Below are 16,435 nucleotides of genomic sequence, written 5' to 3'. Positions count from 1 at the left end.
ACAACTCGTACCTTGGACATCTCGTACCTTGGATAACTCGTACCTTGGACAACTCGTACCTTCAATTAAGACGACTCGTACCATCAGAATAAAAAGTAGAGTACACTGTACGTGCGTGACTTAGTGTGTGGTTCCTTGACTCCGAAACGATATGATTCTTTTCAAGTCAAAGTTAACTTCTATCTCACAGAACCACATTCAAGATCTAATGGCTTTGCCAGGCAGCATGATTTTCCGCATTGGGCCTGGCGGGCCGGCCTCCGAGGGCGCGAGCAGCGGTCGGTCGTGCTCGGTACCGATGCCGGTGACTCGGAAGCGGCCGGCCTGCGAGCTGCGCGGCGCGCGCGGCAGTGCCATTCTGTTTTTAATGGATAAGTTAAGATAGATTGAATTTTACAGTGGAGAAACTTCAGATGCAGATTTGGTGTAATTGGAAATATTTGTCAGTCCAAGATTCACGTCTTATCATTTTTGCGGGGAAAAAAAAGTAGTTCAGGCGATTATAGTCGTGTTCCCTAACGTGGCGCACTTCGAAGCTTACCCGACTTTCCTCGTGTCGTGTTGCCAAACCTCTTTGTTGACAAACCTCAAATTCATGCAATGAAATACTAGTACTTTTACCTTATCAATGCTTGCTATTTTACCTCTGTGAACAATTTCAGTTTCATAAAATTTAATCCGAAATTCAAAAACGGTGGTGTCCGGAAATTGGGCACAAATTGGCGGAGTGTTCCCTAACGTGGCGCACTTGAATAAATCTTGGAAAATTCCAAATTAACACTTACGAATTCCTGTAAACTTGATAAATTCTGATAAATAATTAGTATCTTTACTTACATACCCAGCCAAATGTTTGTCAGAAAATTATTTTCTTATTTTTCAGGGCATTTTCAAAGGGTTCACTTTGCACTTGAAAATAAAATCGGAAAATCACGCCAAAATAGCTTTTCCTTCTAACTTTGTTACGGGTAAATAAACTCGCGATTTATGAACAGGACCGTTTAAAACTTGATGAAATTTCACTTTCTGTGAAATTTCATTTTAAAATTTTGCTCTAGGTAGGCGCTACCGGCGACAAATCCAAGTGCGCCACGTTAGGGGCCGCGCCACGTTAGGGTACATCAACAATATAGGGATCAATAATAGGAAAAATGTTGCAACCTGACGCCACTTTTTTCTTCATATATATATATCATCTCAATGATGGTCATTCATTGCAAAAATAATGGTAAGACGTGAATCTTGGATAAAAACATCAGTTCCATAATATTTTCACGTAGCCTAAGTCTCTAAACGTAACGGCAGACTGCATCAATGTCACCGTGCACAGACGTCCATATTGACCGGTCAGCGCGGCGCAAGAACCGTGTCACTTTGCACGGATGCCGCGTGGCATGCCGCGCACACAGTAAGCTGCCGCGGCCGGCTTCGCTGAATAAATTCCTCTTTTTTGGGGGGAAAGAGAGCCCATACCAAAAAGAGATTCACCTTTTTTTTAATAAGCAGTCCACTTTCAATGAGTTACGGTCCACTTTAGTCAGCCTCGGATCATTATCCCGATTGACGGTACGACTTGACTTACGCGTGATGGTACGAGTCGTCTTAACTGAAGGTACGACTTGCCGAAGGTACGAGTTGTCCAAGGTACGACTCGGTATAATGACGTCGAGTTGAAGGTACGAGTTGTCCAAGGTACGAGTTGCCCAAGGTACGAGATGACCTGTTACCGTTTACAACTACAACAAGCCACGTTCACGGGTCTAAAGGTTAGGCATAAGTTCCCTAAAAAAAAATCCTGCTCTCACGACATTCATATTGGCTTTAAACATCAGTGACTAGTTTTCTGAGTTCAACTAAAAGTGGATATTAATGTTGTGCCCATTCTTGAAAATCACGCATTCTCGAGAATGGGCATGCACATTCTCGAGAATGGGCGCGCATTCTTAAGAATGAGCGCCCATTCTTAAGAACGAGCACGCGTTCTTAAGAATGAGCGCTCATTCTTAAGATTGGGTGGGAATATCACGTGCACAATTTATGAATTTTGCCCAATCTTAACAAACATTGCACGACATAATTATGTTAAATGAATTGTATAGCGGTTAAAAGGGAAACAATTCATATAAAGAGGAAAGAAAATGTGCTATGCTTCTGTACTCGTATAACTACGATAATTTGAATCAAATTAAACCTGTTATTATTGCTTTTTTCTGCCCACTATGGGAAGTTTTGTAATAACGGAGGACTGGGAACTAGTTTGGGAAGTGCTTTGTTTAGGCTAGACAAGTTACAAGTCCCTGCATGTATCATATGCGTGCCACGAAAAAAAACGATGTCCAGAAGCTGCCAAAATTGCTCTTTTGACTAGATAGAATCCAGCTCTGCGACGTTATGGTGGGATGTGAACAATAAATTGGTGGCAATTTAAATGGGAAATAGCATTAGCACTATGGGATGTCGCAGTATTCATTCTCATTCTTCACATTCTTCATTCTTACGTCCCCCCCCCCCCCCCCCCCCCCCGCTTTTATTATCCCAAAAATCAGAATTCTTTGCACTAGTATTATTATATCTCTTATATTTTCCCGGTCCCCCCCCCCATATTAATACGCCTTTACTTATCATATCCACTCTACTTTTCAACGCCTTGCGTTGCAACAGTATAATTATTGAGGATCAGTGAACGAGGATGCAGCTAGACTTGCCAAGCGCAGCCGGTGCTCGGCATCGACAAGACCGTTATCTTGTCGCGCATTCTCGAGAATGTGCGCTCAATCTGGAAGAGTTATTTTTTGCCAAGATTGAGCAAGGATCCAGTTGCACATTCTCAAGAATGTGCACGCCCATTCTCGAGAATGCGTGATTTTCAAGAATGGGCACAACATTAATATATAACTTTATAAGCAACTAGCACATATTTTCTCACGAAAAGAGTTAAGCACATTTACATCCCGAGAATTTCATGGCCAACTTCTCACTAGTTATTCTACCTAATACCTTGTAATTAAAATTTACTTTGCTGGGTCTAAGCTACTGTCATTACAGCATCGTAATTCCTTTTAATCGAAAATTCAGCTAAGAAGCAACTTGAAAGTAAAAAAGGAGGCAAATTTGCCTTACTTTACGCGACTTACCTTGCTTTTCGACTCCAGAGCAAAGCTCTATTATATATACTGCCCTCATCGTCAGGTGTTAGCAAGTTTTATCTTGCTGCAAAAAGTTACCTCCATCGCCGTGTTGAAGTGAGATATTATCTGCCTGGCTTTTTGAAATTCTTTGCCCATTCAGTAATGGTACTCAAGATTTTCGAGGTCGAGGTTGTCAAAAAATAAACTCATAAAAAAATGCGTTTTGACATACCTGATGGGAGCACCCAATCAACCTGTTCAGATAGACGCTCAAAGTGGGGGGGGGGGGAACTAACGCAAAGTTTCACGTTTAAACTGTAAGTCTTGACTACCGCATTGGGATTTTATTTGCTATGGTGTTTATCGTAAATTTTGCAGTGAACGTTTTCGGTGAGACGTTTTAATTTCAGATAAATAATATCAAACCAAAAAAACACACTTATTTCACTATTTTCTCTCACTGCTGCTTTGGTTTGTTTATGGTTATTTTCGTGATTTTACGTTGCGGGCTTGCGGCATTTCTCAAAGAGAAATCGAAGTTACGGCAGAAAATTAAAAACCACTGATTCGAATATTATTTCTATTAGGCCCCCCCCCCCCCAAAAAAATAAGTCGGTCTCTGGTCAGCGCGCGCGTCGATTTGAATCATGCGCGTCGATCTTTTTTTTTCCAAAATGTTCCGCGGTAGCTCCAACAGCGCCCTCTATTTCCGCACCTCCTCAATTTTGTTTACCAAAGAGCACCAAGGAATGGGACATTGCACCAAGGCAAATGATCAAAAGCACCAAGGCAAATTATGGAGGACACCAATGTACATGAGGACACCAAAAAAGCAAAATAGTACCCTACCTCGTCTGTACAATCACAAGCTTGAAGAAAGAAAAGAAAAAAGCCAAAAAAAAAAAAAAAAAGCCGCGTGGCCGTGTCAATTCCGGAACTTTAGTCTGACCAGAGACCGAATATTTTTTTTGGGGGGGGGGCCTTACACTACCTTTTTAATGTATGCATATTTTTTTCTCTGAGAGGAGATGCATGGGAAAACACAATCGCAAATCATTTCTTATAAGGCTGCTTTGATTTTCGCCGTAATTTCGTAGCTTATCTACGTTTTCGAAAAGGAACTTGACATTGTGAGCAACATATACGTCCTTTGCTTTGAGCTTATTATTCATAAGATAAAATTTGCGTGGGGTGATGTAAATTTTATATTACGTTTTGCCCTTCACCGATGTATAAACACTGTATACTCAGTGTGTTACCTCCCGAGTGAAAGTTGGAAAAAATCACTCGGGTGGGACTCAAACCCACGACCTCCTGCTTTCCGTAGTGCAGACGTCTTATAGAACTCGACCAACGAGCTTGCAGGGAGTCCCACCCGAGTGATTTTTTTCTCACTTTCACTCGGGGTAACGCACCGAGTATACAGTATTTATACGTTGATGAAGGACAAAAAAAACCTATTATTGATTTACATCACCCCCACGCAACTTCCATCTTATATTCAAAGCACATGTAGCATGTATTAGGCCTATAGGGGGGCCATGTTTACAAGTTATGCTTCTTATGGGCCTCTACAGTTTTCACTTCTCTGTCAAACATAATAATACTTTGATTTATTTGTGAACACTGCGGAAATAGTGAACCGAACTGAACTGAATCATGCCTCATGTTTTGGAGGTTTGGAGTCTTGAAGTACTTTCCGAGATTTTCGTGATTTTGCGCGGTTCTAAAATGACAGTGATTTCAAGTGTTAATTTTCACTATTAAATACCGCTGAGATATTTTTCCGTCTGTGCCATAACTGTCGAGACTTTTCACAACAGACGTTCCATGAAGATGAGACTTGTCAGTTGTAGCATGAACAACGTATGACGTATGGGAGGTTTGGCGCTAACACCATGTGAATTTTATCTCTATTGAGTTGTGTGGATCTGAGAAGAACCATGTGTTCTCATCGTCATTATATAGGAGACTTCTCCGAACCACACAATTCAAGAGAAATAAAAATCAGATGCATGGTGTTACAGCAAACCTTTGTTCCAGGAAGATCAAGTTACACTTCTGAAAAGAAATAACGCTGACATTTGATATTTTCTTGTTCTTTTTAATACTTTTTATTTCTCTTGATTGTTGCCGATTGGGATTGTTGCCATGGATTTCACTGTTTTTAGTGGTATTTTTTTAAGCGAACGATTTCGGATGGATGTTGCACAGGAACAATTGACGCAGATTTCAAGTGTTATTTCTTCAATATTAACTGTTTTACGTCGTCGATTTTTCCCGTTCTTTCGTAATTTTAGTCGTTTGTATGACGTAATTTTCGTAGCGAAAAAAAAATTCATTTCAGGGAAAATACGATTTTGTCATTTTCGTGACGAACATTTTCGCACAGATGTTGCAGTTCTTCAACAAATCTTCAAAAAAAATACCGATTTCCTTGTATTTTCCACACAAATTTGAAGAAACAACATGATGCCGACACTCAACAAAAATCAGAATAACGGGAAAACGATGTGTTGTCTCTCTTAAAGGTGCATTTCCCTGTGCTATTTTCTATTTTCATTTCTTTTTTTCCTAATTGCTACTTTAGCAATATAAAAGTTATTCATCTTTGAATGCTATACGGAACAAAATCCACCGACATTTAGTTATTGAATTAAGTTTCGAATTATTGGCTGCCCGACAATTCGGTTCTCGCAAGTAAGGATGGTTCATTTGTGCGCAAAATGAAAGCCCAAACTCGGAATAAAGTATTTTTATCGTTAGAACAAAACATTCAAATTGAAAAAAGGAGAAAAAAAAACAACATTTTTTTTAAGAGCATGTACGGGGTATGAACTTTAAAGGGCCCAAGTATTAAAGTGCAATCCTTTAAATACACCTTTGTGTGCCAATTAATCTTATTTTCAATTTTCAGTTTGCCATTTTTAAGGACATTTTGGTGGTTTTTTGGTTTTTATGCTAATGCGAATTTCCTTATTCATGACCAATTTAAGTGTGATGTCATTTCAGGCAGAAACCTCAATGTTACACAGCTATTTCAACACCAAATTTTGCCAGAATTTTGGATATTTTGGCTGTCGTAAATTTTCTTTTCTTTGGTGATTTGTTGTTGTTTCAGTACATAACAGTAAGCAAAGCTTTCTCACACATGTTTTGTGGGTTGACAATTTGAACAGAAAACCCCTTAAGTGAACAGTGTCTTCTTGAAATGACATCGCAGCAACAGCGCCCTCATTTGTCAGCCTAAGCATGGACAATTTGAAAATGCAGTGCACTTTTCAATAAAATTAACCAAAAAGGGATGTCAAATAGTTTTCATACATTAAGAGGAGTAGAAAGTTGAACTAAATATGTTCCCAGGTATAGATTCATGTCATGAGCCCCAGGCGCAGATCCAGAGGGGGGTGTCAACCCCCCCCCCCCTCCCCCCATTGAGAGAATAGTACGAAAGAACCCCTCCCCCTATTGATTTTACAGAGGCCAAGTGTCCGGAGAAAAAAAACTGTCTACATTTTCAGCATTGATTTGCTGATGAAACACCACCCCCCCCCCCCCCCCCCCCTGCAAAAAATCCTGCATCCGCCCCTGAGCCCTCTAGATAAAATACCGGAGCTGCAGAGGATTTGGCTATTGTACAATTATCGCCGTTTCAAAGCAACTGAACGCATTTACATGATGCCAACAAAAATTCCCTCGTGAGACGAGTAGCAATTTCGGGAGTCTTCTCTCGGTGAACTTCAAATGCGGAGTGACCCTAAGTGTATTTGCCGCGGGGGTTCTAAGATTCTTATTCCTTGAAAGCATTCGTTCAGAGTTTTATTAATGTTTTTTTGGTGATAAAAGGAAAATGGGAAACACTCTTGCATTTTTATTTTGCCAAATTAGTGGTTTTATTGCTTTTAATGCGACGAATATCAGGGACCAGACGAAAGACGTAGTGACGTAATCTTAAATTGCAACTTGCAATTGGCGAAAAGTGCGTTGGATGCCGGTCAGGTGGTCATTCTGATCAATTTGATTGGATTGGTACAGCTGGTCATTAACATAAATTCTTGCAGACGAAAACAACAAACTTTGGTCGTAAGCAAATAATTTTAGTTCCAACACAGTTCAAACCATGATTGACTTATCCTGTGACACCATGTTTTCTTTAAAATTGTGCAGCCAGACGGTGATTTGAAAGTTCTCGAAATTGCGACTGCCCCCCCCCCCCCCCCCCCCCCCCCCAGTCAGGGGCGTCGCTAGAACATTATCCATGGGAGGGGGTGGTGTCGGATCAAATTTGCCGACAGGTTTGCGTATATACTAATCCGACAATCCTCCCCAAAAAAAGGGTCCTCAAATTTACGAATTTGCCGACAGAAAAAACTTATGGGAGGTATGAAAAGTAAATTTGCCGACAAACTTGCAACCAAATATTTGACAAGCAAAAAAGAAAAAGAAAAAAAAAGGGTCCTCAGATTTCAAAATTTGGCGACAACAGTAAAATAATATTTTTAAAAAGGCCCTCAATTTTACAAATTTGCCGACAACAATTATGGATTTGCCGACAGAAATGTTGAATGGTGAGGTGTGTCCCCCCCCCCCCCTTCTAGCGATGGCCCTGCCGCCGGTGACGCTGTGTCGAAATCGCCTTTTGATACAATTGCTCATTATAGACCTCAGTAATTAGGTCTTTAGAATAAATGGATAAATAATTTAATAAATGGATTGCGCACGATATACGAGCCTTTATTACGAGGGGAAGTCATCGGACTTCCACGGGATCTTGATTGATCGACCGTTAACGCGGTATAAAGCGCCCTCATTCGACAGGATGTGTGAATTGTGTAAAAATGGCCGCTCGCAGTGGAAAACTTGTCCAGGTAAAGTCACAAATTCAAGAGAAACTCCGGGCACTAGGTGCTTATTCTCGAGGCTGATTGAAAAAGAATGAATTGAATAATTTCTTAACCAGCCATCTTCAAACTTCTCCGACTGTAGAGATGCTTTTATCATCAGCAAAGCAGAGAGTTTGGTCATCATGTGTATGCTATGGGAAAATAGGGGCGGGGCATGGCCCGCGAGAGGGAGGGAGGCCGGAGGCCGAAGTTGCCATCGTAGTTTGTACACAGGAAGCAAAATATGTGCTGCAGATCCAGAAAATTGTGCATAAATGGTGAAGAAAAGGGCGATCGTGTAGTGTAGGGCCTTTGTTTTGTTTTGATCAAATTAGAATCAAGATTTTTTTTTTCTAAAAAATGACATTGTCAAGCTAGTCCGAGTAACTAGGACTTTTCGGATCACTTTTTTAACATTTGGACATGGTCGGGCAATAGTAGAGTCCGAGATCGATGTCCCTATTGCGGTTACTAATAATTCTTTTTGACCATTTTCACTCGTACCCCCAATCAAAATGGTCAGATTTCACCCTCAAAACGGTCTTCAAACTGCCTTATGCGCCCCTGTAGGCTTCAGTGGGAAGTGAAAATACAAATGGTGGTGGTTGGGTTTACATACCTTTAGCCCCATAAATGTGGCCTATTTACTGGACTGCCTCCGTAAACATAGGCCACACATCCACATGTACAAAAATCGTGTCGACGGAGCCAAATTTTGATTTTCACATTTAGGCTTAGTTTGTAGGTTTTTTTTGCTTTAGAAGCATACTCACCCTCTTTATAGGCTAATCAGAAAGTGCTGCCTTTTTCAGATGTATATTTTTCGTGAAATTTCCAGATTCATTTTTACACGTTTGCGTATCAAAATTTCAACATGAAATTTCACAAAAATTAGACATCCGAAAAAGGCAGCATTTTCTTATTAGCCTGTAAAGAGGGTGAGTATGCTTCTAAAGCAAAAAAACCTACAAACTAAGCCTGAATGTGAAAATCAAAATTTGGCTCCGTCGACACGATTTTTGTACATGTGGATGTGTGGCCTATGTTTACGGAGGCAGTCCAGTAAATAGGCCACATTTATGGGGCTAACATACCTTTGGGAAGAAAAGAGAAATTTCACCTTCAATTTGGGAAACCTCCTTGTCAGAAGTGCCTTGTTTGACTTGAGGCTGCCATTTTGAATTCAGGAAAAGTAGACTTGAACAATGTACATGGCTCCTGGCTACTGTTTCCCGGCCCCCCTAGTCATTTGTCTAAGGTACAAAATCTCAACTAGAAAATCATCTTCAATATCCTTTGTTCACCCTACATCTAAAAAAGGACTGCTACAGATACTCTTTCCTACCAAGGACAACAGCTCAGTGGAACCTACTTCCTACAGAAGTCAGGGAAGCTACTTCAGTGGAGTCCTTTAAAGGGAATATACAACATTTGCAAACATCAAAAAACAAAACTACCAAGTTTGTACGAAATACCTTACTAGGATGTTGGTAAATGACAGTCTAAACCATCCTGTAAAATTATGGCACCTGGTGTGAAGTCATTTTCAAGAAAAATGGTATTTTTGTATAAATTTCCAACAGTGGTCGGCCGACCACCGTTGGAAAAACCTAACTATTTTTCAACTACTGCTGCAAATGTACCCTTTTTCAGTCCAAATTTTGTTTGCTATTGGTTACATGTTCATGAACGGGTGCAGGCAGTCCAGCTAGACTGGTTTCCTTACCTTACAATTTTCCGGCATCTATAAATTGATCCATTTCATCTTTAGTGGAGTCAGGGAACCAGACTATTTGAACATTTCCAGCATTTCCGAACACAAAACTTCAAACATGTTAGTTTAACAATATTTCATCTATTATGCTAACACCTCAAATAGTTCATTTTCTGAAAATTACAGCAAAAGCCAATGATGTACATTTCCTTTAAGTCAACGCTCCACGAGATGCAGTTGTCTTCAACACTAAGGGGGCCTACTAACAAAATTGTATGGGGATGCTGCTAGCCACCACGCGCCTGCAACCGTACATCCCATAGTGGAGTTTGCTTGCAGTATGATACAGAACCACGAAATTGAAAGTTCTCCAGCCCACTAATAATAATAATAATAACTAGAGGTTCGCGTTTGTTGAGTTACAAACGCAGAGTGGTCGGGCTGGCATATTTTCTTGTGTTTACAGTGACTTAATCATAATTGAACTGGGAAACATTTCCATATACGAAGTTCACTAATTTTCCTCTGTATTGACTAACAAGCCCCTGGATAGCAATTTCATGTCATCAAAGTCAATTTGAGCAGTGAGAAAATACAAGCATTTTCTTAGAAAACACTTAGAATTTTTCAGTCCAATCTCATTGGGTTTGTACACAGGGTGTTGAGTGAACTTCGTATATGGAAATCTTTCCTTGAACTGCACATTACCCCTCCCATTACCCTGCACCCATTACTCTGTGTTTTTCACAAAGAAAATCACACAACCTGCAGTTGAACTTGTTGCTACCTCGGCAAGACTTGTAGGCCTATCAGGAAGCGCACATCTGGTGCTGCATGGATGGCTACTCAAGCATACAACCAGTTGGGACTATTGGTAGACTTGCCGGAGCCTCTTACGTCGTTAGAGTTTATGCAACATATGCCAATCATATCATAAAATGGCCTTTATGGGTTTTTTTTCTTTTGCATGGGCATAATAAAATTCTGCACTGACTTTACGACACAAAAGTTTGTGGCTACACGCTGTAGAAATATTAATTTTCAGCATTCAGATATGAGAGGAAAACTGGTGAGGGGCGATTTCAATCGGTTATGGAAAGAAATCTTGTTTTCCTTTTATTTGAGGCTAATTTCTATATTTTGAATTCACCTAACTTTGACCTTCCGGTCAAAGGAAAGGTCAAACGACTTTGACTTCTGGATGATGACGCCATCACACTGGTTTTGTGTCTGGCCTACCTCACTAAACACTTTCATAATATATGTGTCTGTAGTAAAATGCTTCCACTTTTGAGCTATATTCAGTTTTTATTGCTCTTTCGGTAACACCGGAAGTAAAGGTCAAGCGGTTTTGTGTCTGGGGACAAGAAATGTTCCTCACGGCATAGTCTACAACCTCACGAAAAAACTCTATTTAGTTCAAAAGATATACGCAAACTATTTGGTCAAAATTTGCCTTTAAATCGCTTGTAATTTGATACCTGATGATGTCATGATGGCGTAACAAAAATTATAACATCTTGGTAACAAGGTACAAGTTCACACAAGGTTTTGTGATCATACCGTGAACCGTTTGGAAGAAATGTTGCTTTGTTTTGATTTCAGGCTAACGTCTTCATTTTGAATTCATTTAACTTTGACCTTCCGGTAGACCCGGAAGTAAAGGTCAAGCGAGTTCACGTACATGGCAAAAAATCTGATTACAGAATACAAACATCATTAAATGTTTAGTTCAAGAGTTATAAGTGAAAGTATTTGGTCACCTTTTCAGTTAAAATCACTTGTAATTTGACACCTGATGACATAATCATGACGTCAGAGTAATATGCACCACTTCGGATGAGGGTCGATATATATTGAAAGTTACAAGTTCATACGTTTAAGAGAAAACCCGCGGAGAAGTATTGTCCGGAAAAAAGAAAGAAAGAAAGATTAATCGCAACAAACCCAAAGAGTGGTCGGGTTGTGCCCGACCACTCAATAATAATAATAATCGGCATTTAAGAACGCTCTTATTAGTAAACTAAATAATAATCGGCATTTAAGAATGCTCTTATTAGTAAACTAAATCACAGCGCTTACAGTATTATTATTACCCCTGATCATTGGGCCAATTAAACATTCCATATACCATCTCAGCTCCCTGGGGAGTATACAGCTCGATGCTGCCTGTTAGGTGCAATGAAGCTAATTCAATCACATTAACCATCTCTGCCCTCACAGGTACCCATTTACTCCTGGGTGGAGAGAAGCAATGAGTGACAAAGTGCCTTGCCCAAGGGCACACGCACCATGACCCTAGGCTGGACTGGAACCCACAACCTGCAGCTTTACCCACAGACCACGAATCCAGTGCCCTTAACCACGAGGCCACAGCACTCCACTGTGTTTTTACAAGCTGTACCATGTTTTGAGAAAATGTTTTGGTGCATTTAAAAGACTTTAACTTTTTACTTGTGTCTTCCTCTTGACTCTCTTTAGTTGCTGAACCTTGCGTCATGCGTCCGCGCCCAACGCCTGCCGGGACTCAACTTGGCAAGGACGCTGTGCTCGTCCTCATCCCAGACGACCCCACCTCGGGAGTCGGCACCGGCTGACCGTTCACAGGCTGTTGACATGCCAGAGGGGGAAGACAGACCGCACATGCTGCATGTGGTGTGGCGGTTGCGGTCTGTCAAGCGGCGACCTTACTGGGAGAAGGACATCATCAAGCAGCTCATGCTGGAAAAGGTACGTAGATCTTATTGACTTATTGGGTGGCATGGGTGGCTTGTGCGTAAAGCGCTCGCCTCTCACCAAGGTGACCACGGTTCGAATCCTGGCCGCGGATCACATGTGAGTAGAGTTGTGCGTTGGTTCTCTCCTGTGCCACGAGGGTTTTTCTCCGGGCCCTCCGGTTTTCCTCCATCCAGAAAAATCAAACACTTTCGATCTCAGGCTGTGCTCCTTGGTCATATAATGGGTCGATGTGGCCGGCAGCCATAGGCGCCTTTACGTGCCAGCGGCCCGACCACGTTGTAGCCGCGTCCTTCGCAATTCAGCATACCAGCTGCGAGTAGGATGATTAGCCTCCCAAATTATTGTTATTATTATCCTGACTGACATTATTGTCGAGTAAATTTTACAGACTAGGGCTGTGCGACTAGTCGTAACTGGTGACTACTATTGATAGTGGCAACCTCCATTTATTTCATGGCTGACTACTCATGGCTCCACAATTAGATATTCTAACTAATTTGTTGGAACATTCATGGGGAAAGTCTATCAGAAGATCAATACCTGTGTTTATTCATACGTTTGGAATTTACTAAGTGTTCATTTGAATGGATGTGCCATCAAACAAAATTGCTCCGTTGTCCAAAACAAAAACCAGACTAATATTCCCAAACAAGAAACTGGATGAGTCCAAAATGCTTGCTTTGTGTGCACATACCAAGCTGCATCACTGAAATGCTCCGTTAACCCTAACCCTCTAGGGTATTTTGGCTAGAAACCCTGCCAAACGCAGCAACATGCAACAAGCCTGCTCAGTGTAGCAATTAAGATCCATCAGGTCAAAAGTCTGAAGGCCAAACTGCCTCAGAGTCTTTGGTCACTGAACGCAGCAGGATCAGCTGTGGTATTGTACTCTCATTGTTTCAGAACTGGCCGTTTATGTACCAGACTTTTCCCCCCGAGGGACTGTGTTACGTCTGGCAGGATTATCCCCGGAAAAAAAATGTTGCAACCTGACGCCACTTCCACGATTGTGTACAAAGTCTATGGAGGGTCAAGAATTTTTTTTTAAAGTATTTCCTTACAAAATTGGAAATATTTCTTGGTTCCCGATTTATGTCTTATCATCATTTTTGCAATGACTGACCTTCATTTAAATGATATATGAAGAAAAAAGTGGCATCAGGTTGCAACATTCTTTCCCTTAATATCCCCATCCAGTCCGACTCCAACACCAGGGTTTGTTCACTTTGTTGGAATCTGTTTAAGTTGGTACTGCACTGGTAAAATGATTATGCTTTACAGGCATATCACCAATAAACAGAGTCCAACAGTTTGGGTGTACAGTTCAGCACATGGTGTTGGAATTTGCAGGGATGAGGAAGGTTCCTAGTAAATCACTCAAGGGGGTTAGTGTTATTAATCGGAGGTGTTTCCTAAGAATTAAATATGGCAAGTACATGTAGTGACTACCCGACAAGTAAATTTTACTAGTTGCACACCACTAGTAAATATTGTTATCAGGTCCTTGCCATTGACACAAGCAGTAACAAAGAAAATACTAGAATTGAAGTCCACATTAGTTAAAAAAAAACCCAGAAAATATGATTTGTGAAGATTTGGACTCTGGTGGTGTGCATTTATGGGTAGTTTGCGAACCAGGTACCCTATTGAAGTAAACTAAGGATACTGCGGTACTCGTCAAAGAAACCCCACCCCAAAATTTCTATCCCGGAAGCTGCTGTTCAAATTGTTGTGCACATTATCACTACCACATCGGTGTGTCACTGTCAATGCAGGAAGACACAAGTGTGTACAGTGCGGGCTAAAGGATTTGCAATTTTTAAAATGCCCATAAACATGAAAATCTGTTTCAGTTTTCCATGTAGCCTGGTTGTCATTTTGAAAATTTCCCCAAAAATGGCATTCAAAATTTTTCCTTTTTTACTTTCTTAGAAGTTACTAAGTAATTTGTAAAGTTGGTTACGGGTACCCGATCCGATAATCTGGAAACTGTTCCTGACATCAGTGGTCGGGTACCCAGGTACCCGGTTCCGATGCACAGCCCTAGTGCCGGCCCAGACTTGTTCCCATATCCCGACATACATTTTTTTTTACTTACTCTTCAAAAATACTTTATCTTCTTTCAGAAACATTTTCCAGTGGTCCACAAGAACACAGAGTCCGTGAACGCACTCCTGCGCAAAGTCCGCCACTTGGTGCGCATCAAGCCCCTGGTGCTGAAGCAAGGGCTCCCTCAGGGGGACTACGACTCCACCCTGCTCAAGTGGAACGGCGAGTTTGTCGTCCGGAGGAAACTGGACATCCTTGGCCAGGAAGTGATAACGGCCGAGGGAGAGGAGACGAACGACGGACTGAAAGTTGAAGCCGAGAAGACGGCTATTAAAGATACAGAGTCCAGATGATGATAAAGTTGCAAATTGACTGTTTTGCGTTGTAAAGTTTAAGTCTGTCCCGAGCCAGTATGACTCGCGAGGCCGGTGTTTATCTCAAGTTCTCATTTGTACCCCTGGGTCCAAAGAGCGAATTGTGGTAAAGTGCCTTGCCCAAGAAGTACTCAAGAACGTATGCCCACAATTGGAATGGAACTTGCATACCACCAAACACGAGTCAGGCCGGTGTTTATCTGGAGTTTCCCGTTTGTACTTCCTAGGTCAATAGAGCCAATTGTGGTAAAGTGTCTAGCCAAAGGACATGAGGACCATGATCCCTGTTAGGGATTGAACTCCCGGACCGCTGCAAATGAGTCAAACACCGTAACCATCGGACCAGGGTGCTCTACAAATAACACTGTTCTTGGAATATCCAACAGCTTGGAAAGCTACATAGGATCATTTACTCTATGTGCATCTCTGTCATTAGAAGCAACAGAGTTGCTCAGAATTTTCAGTAGGGTGCATTACTAACCCTTTGAAGTTTTGGCTCAGCGACTACTTTATACTTTGAGAAAACAGAAAACATATGCAAATTGTTCTTGTAACTGGATTCCATTGTTAATGCATAGAAGAATAAAAGTGTGCCGGTGGGCACGCTTTTATAAAACCGCCTTCAATTATAATTTTTTTTTAAATTTTAGCTGAGTGACTACTTTATACTTTGAGAAAACAGAAAACATATGCAAATTGTTCTCGTAACTGGATTCCATTGTTAATGCTCAGAAGAAAAAAAGTGTGCCAGCGGGCACACTTTTATAAAACCACCTTCAATTATTTTTTGAAATTTTTGTTGGGGGGGGGAGGGTGGGTGATCTAAACCATTTCTGGCAGAATAAATTCAAGGGGTATTCCCTTTTTTAATAATCTGTTAGTCCCTGCATCACCCAAATCTGCCCCGCCTGTTACTCCAAGTACCGCGCTAAACTGGCCGAACATTCTATGGTTTTACTGATTTTTGTCGGTGAAAAAATACGTTAAAGGGAATATACATCATTTGCTTTTGCTGTAATTTTCAGAAATGGATGGAATTGGGGGGTTGGAAATATATAGCAAATATAGTTACACTGACTTTTTTGAGGTTTTGGGTTCGAAAATGCTATAAAAACGAAGAAAAACAATCATTTACCTTTTGTCTGGTTCCCTGACTCCATATAAGAAGAAACAGCAGTTTACATACATTGGGGAATTGTAAGGTCAGGGAACCAGTCTAGCTGGCTTGTACCTGTTCATAGGTGTGTAATCGATTGCAAATAAGTGCGATGGTCAATTGGGGCCAGTATTTGAAAAAAAGCCAGTTGTTTCCAACGCTGGTCGGCCGATCAGCATTGGAAATTGATACAAATATACCACTTTTCTTGAAAATGACAGTATACAAGGTGCCATGATTTTACAGGATGCTTTACACTGTCATTCACTAACAGTCCAGCAAGGTATTTAAAAATGATTTGGTAGTTTTATTTTTTGATGTTTGCAAATGTTGTATTTTCCCTTTAAACAATGTATTGCCAGTGTTAATGAGTCCAGCTAGTTACATTTTGT

The 16,435-nt window shown here is 41.0% G+C and overlaps 1 protein-coding gene across 1 annotated transcript; it reads left to right on the top strand.

Moving 5' to 3' along the window:
* The first annotated feature begins 7,934 nt into the window (after positions 1 to 7,934).
* On the top strand, positions 7,935 to 15,661 carry LOC119734074 (39S ribosomal protein L30, mitochondrial-like). Its single transcript, XM_038207438.1, has 3 exons — positions 7,935 to 7,996; positions 12,207 to 12,455; positions 14,591 to 15,661. The coding sequence occupies exons 1-3, from the start codon at positions 7,967 to 7,969 to the stop codon at positions 14,864 to 14,866; spliced, it is 555 nt and encodes a 184-aa protein (XP_038063366.1). The 5' UTR covers positions 7,935 to 7,966; the 3' UTR covers positions 14,867 to 15,661.
* The last annotated feature ends 774 nt before the right edge of the window (positions 15,662 to 16,435 follow it).

The sequence above is a fragment of the Patiria miniata genome, unplaced genomic scaffold, assembly GCF_015706575.1.
Source record: "Patiria miniata isolate m_02_andy unplaced genomic scaffold, ASM1570657v1 HiC_scaffold_26, whole genome shotgun sequence".
Classification (NCBI taxonomy): domain Eukaryota; kingdom Metazoa; phylum Echinodermata; class Asteroidea; order Valvatida; family Asterinidae; genus Patiria; species Patiria miniata.
The sequence above is the reverse complement of the archived record's forward strand: the minus strand, read 5'-3'. Positions and strand labels throughout refer to the sequence as shown.

What these genes read in the sequence shown, in the direction of transcription:
- LOC119734074 (XM_038207438.1), top strand. Translation starts at nt 7,967, where the DNA reads ATGGCCGCTCGCAGTGGAAAACTTGTCCAG. An exon ending in GCAGTGGAAAACTTGTCCAG is followed by an intron (nt 7,997 to 12,206) that starts GTAAAGTCACAA and finishes GACTCTCTTTAG; the next exon opens with TTGCTGAACCTTGCGTCATG. An exon ending in AGCAGCTCATGCTGGAAAAG is followed by an intron (nt 12,456 to 14,590) that starts GTACGTAGATCT and finishes ATCTTCTTTCAG; the next exon opens with AAACATTTTCCAGTGGTCCA.